This window comes from Arachis ipaensis, chromosome B7 (genome assembly GCF_059453495.1).
Source record: "Arachis ipaensis isolate K30076 ecotype BB chromosome B7, ASM5945349v1, whole genome shotgun sequence".
Classification (NCBI taxonomy): domain Eukaryota; kingdom Viridiplantae; phylum Streptophyta; class Magnoliopsida; order Fabales; family Fabaceae; genus Arachis; species Arachis ipaensis.
The window spans coordinates 138,068,930-138,073,254 of record NC_142442.1 but is presented as its reverse complement, the minus strand read 5'-3'; the positions used below and the strand labels follow the sequence as shown (position 1 = coordinate 138,073,254).

Sequence of the window (4,325 nt, the reverse complement as noted above, 5' to 3'; positions counted from 1 at the left end):
CGGTGGGTGATGTTCATTAAAGCAGTGTCACCAAACCTGTGTTTGTGATCTTAAAATAACACATCAGACCAAAGGACAGAAAAATCATATGTCTTTTGCAAACATCACGTAATAATATGATCCAAAATTTTTAACACTGAGTTGAGAATGCTTAAGCTCTTGCTCTTGAATAATCATGATCATCATTTAACAGACTAAAACAGAGAAACTGTTAGTAGTAATATAATTTCAATTTTCAAACCCAGAGGCAATATAAACATAAGTAGATTTTGGATAATGAGGAACACAGCGTGTACATATGATCTAGATTACGTTGCTTAATTAGTTTCTTTTCTTTCTTTCGTTTTTTTTTTTTTCTTGCGAAACAAGGTAATAATACATAGTGTCGAATTGATTCTAGCAGAAGAGGGGGCCACACCTCTTCTTCAAGAAAGAGGGGTTCTGATCTGGTGGGTGCATGAATTTGCAGTTAGGACAGGAAGGAGAAGATTTGCACAGCATCACCAGCATGTGACACCGCATGCAAACCGTTGCAACCATCTCTTTCTCATTATCTCCCTCTGACATTGACAGCCACGACGGAGTACGGATCAAACCCTCCTCCTCATTATTATTCTTCTTAATAATAAGCTTGTTCGAATTCGTCCCCTCCGCTACTACTGCTGCTTCTTTCTTCTTCAGAGATTCACATGTCAAGTTCAGATCAAGGTCTAAGCTCATGTGATTCTGATGATTCTGGTGATTTGGAGGTATCGGTTCCGGTTTCGCCATTGACTGATAAAAAAAACCATAACAAATATTAACCAAATGAAATGAAACGAAGTTGATAGCTAAGAGTTGTTAAATGATTTGACAGTCATTTAACGACTGTCAGTTATCAACTTTATATGAAGTTGACTGCAGCTGAATTTTCAGCCATTTATTTCTGAATAAATGAATAAACACATATATACCTGATGATGATGAAGAGCGAGGAATTGACGCCATTTATCTGGGGTAAAAGGGGTGTCAAGGTGAAGCTGTATGTCGAAGACCTCTTTCTTTGTTGAGTTTATCATGTGATCCTTGAAGAATTCTTGGGCAAATGGTGGGTGGTCTTGGGGACCCTGCTGCCACTTTCTCTTCTTTGAAGTGGATTCGAAATCTGCATGGAGTTCGGTTCTGGTTCTTGGGCTCTCAGGACCCAATGCTTTCTCAAGGGACATCATAGCTAAGCTACACACCTTACAAATCAAAGGGTTCTTAATTATATTGCCATCAACCTTTTGCGTCTGTCTTTTGTAGAATGAAAGCATGAAGCATAAGATAAGATTATTGAGATATATATAGAGGAGGTAGGGTACGGAGACATGTACACATTCAGTTCACTTACTATACCCAACCTAATTACGACTGTAACTATGTTAAATTTATATTACAATTATTAAAATATAGAATATACATTATATAAGTTAAATAATATATATATGCAATCACTAATTTGATTATTATTTTTTTGTGTGTAAACAATAAATAGTATTTTTGTGATCAGTTAATTAATGTTGTTTTCTCTTATTAACTTAATTTTTTGATAATGCTTTTTTCTTTTACTAAAGATAGAGAGACTCGAACCTGCGACCTCTTAAATGAATATGGAGAGACTATGCCATTTGAGTTATAACTCATTACTTGAGAAGATCTCACATATTTTATGCCAGTTTTATATCTTTTTACTTCTCAATTCAAATGTTTTTTTTATATAATTAAAAATTTTTCGACCATGTTAGTTTACATTATAGAAATGAGCAAACTTAGTTAACCGGTTTTTTGTGCCAATTAATTTGTTTTTAATTTACTCTTTGTAAAACAAAATGTATTTTTTTTAATTAAGAATTAAATTGAAAAAAAGCCCAAAACTACATGGTAATTTTTAAGGAGGATATATAGTGACAAATTTTATATAAATAGTTATTTGTGAAAAATAAAAAATGTTCTAACAACACTAAAAGTTATCCATCAAATAATTAAATAAGTTATTACATAAGTATTGTTTTAAACTTTTTTAACAAGTATCAGTTACTAAATTAGTTATATATTTTCTAGAAAAAAAATGTTATATATATTAAAAATTAGTTATTATATATTTATGTATAAATATATGTATTATTTTATATATTTTTAATGTATATTTTTTATATTATAATATATTTTTATATGTATGACTACAATTTTTGTTATTTTCTTATAGAGAATGAGTTTCACTTTATCATCTCGAAAGATAATCTTATGAAACAGGGAACAAAACTAATAGGCTAAAATATATAATAAGGGTTCATAAAATTTAATTTTAACAGAACTTCATGTCTTAAGTGCTCAGAACGTTACAACCATGCCTATAAAACAGTCATCAATGGCCTTTACACATATGTCGTCAATTCAGCTGGATCGTGCTAAGTGATTCAACATTCCTTCATTGCAATACATAATTTTATGTAATATCTTTGGAATACAAATATTCTGTTCACAGAAATAAAGACTTGATGAATTTCTTTTATAGTTATTAGCTTGAATAAGCACAATAATCAGTTAATCACATACACATTATAAAAACAATAATAATGGTTTTAAAAAATTCAGACAGAAATTATAATTATTTATATTTCTCTCAAAATTAAATTTATATATACCTTCTCTATTATAATATTATAAATAAAAAAATCTTGCCATTATTAATATGTATAATAATTAATATATATTGATATCAAAAAATAATTTTATCAAGATTTTTTTATTTAATGTTAAAATAATATATATTGATATCGAAAAATTAATAATAAAATATAATTATAATTATTAACGAAAATTTTGGTAAAATATAATTTAATAATTAAAAAATTATTGAATGGTATATTAGAAAAAATAATTTAATTATTAAATTTTTTAAAAAAATATTTTGATAAAAATACAATTCAATCAATAAAAAATAATTTATTAAAGGATATTTTGATAAATAAAATTTAATAACAAAAAAATAAATTTTTTGTTAAAAAAATTTTGTAAAAAATAATTTTTAAAAAAAAATAGATAAAATTAATATTAATTAACATAAAAAATTTAAAATAAAATAAAAAAATATTTTAAAAATTATAAAAAAATATATATTTTACAAATAAAAAAATAAGAATATCATCTTAATATCTCTTTAAAAAAAAGTAAAATTTTCTTTATTATAAAAAAACACTAGTGTGTTAACCCGCACATGCATCGAAAACCTAATTACACTACTGGATTTGTATATTCTGGAATTGTGTTATTTTATATTATCTTAGATCCCATTATAGGTTTAGGGTTTATATTTCTCTCAAAATTAAATTTATATATACTTTCTTTGTGTATAATAATATTATAAAATGATAATACCAAACAATAATGACCATCATATCCATGCTGACCCCATGCAATAAAATGTTAACATGTATGTCAACATCATATGAATCTAATAAATGAAATTCTCTCATCAAAGCCACGTCACTCCAGGTCGCATATATACGCGCAAAAGAAAAGAAAACCAAATTGCGAAGGAAAACATACGACAACATATATGTAATCATAGGATAAATTGAAGAATTTGACGAACAAGTATTCTAATTAAGAAGTAATTAAATAGATAAATTAAATTGATTTGGCTCTTGCATGAGAGTACGGGACATAGTGAAAAGGCAAGTTCAAAGGTCAAGTTTGATTGCACTAATGGCAAGGCGGTGATAACAGAGAAATGGGAGAAGAGAGAAGAGTTATGTGTGTGTACGTATGGCATGGCCATTATTATTTATATTTAATGTTGCGAGTTTGTATACGTATACAGTTGAAGGGGGAAGGTCTCGATTCTTGAATGCTTTAATGTAAAATAATAACTCCAACTTCCCTAATTGGGTCACTCAATAAGCTATAAATAAATAGTATGCTTTTAAAGCTCTCAACACCCTCGTCAGCCATTAAAACGAACCACGGCCACAGGTGACCTATGCTATATAGAATTAAACACTCAACAAGCAAGCTTTAAAGGCTCTCAACACCCTCCACCATTAAACCAACCAAGTTCTATGACTTATGGAATTAATAGCGTATACATGTTTTATATAAGCAATTGCTTGTGTTAAGGACACTAAAAGTAGTTATTTTTTAGGCTTTTAATTTTTATGCATTTAATATTTAAAAGTACATTGAAAATGTAACAATTTTAATTTTCAATAAGACATTAATTAATATGGGTCTTAAAAACACATGTTAAAGTTATTATTTGTAGAAAATTTTAAACTTTTACTTTAATACATAAATAACAAGTA

The 4,325-nt window shown here is 27.6% G+C and overlaps 1 protein-coding gene across 1 annotated transcript; it reads right to left on the bottom strand.

The window, feature by feature from the left end:
* Positions 1-252: 252 nt before the first annotated feature.
* Positions 253-1,295, bottom strand: LOC107608434 (uncharacterized). The gene is made up of 2 exons (XM_016310229.3): positions 954-1,295; positions 253-774 (listed from the first exon to the last, which is right to left on the bottom strand). Exons 1-2 carry the CDS (start codon positions 1,293-1,295, stop codon positions 397-399), a joined length of 720 nt encoding a protein of 239 aa, XP_016165715.1. The 3' UTR covers positions 253-396.
* Positions 1,296-4,325: the final 3,030 nt, after the last annotated feature.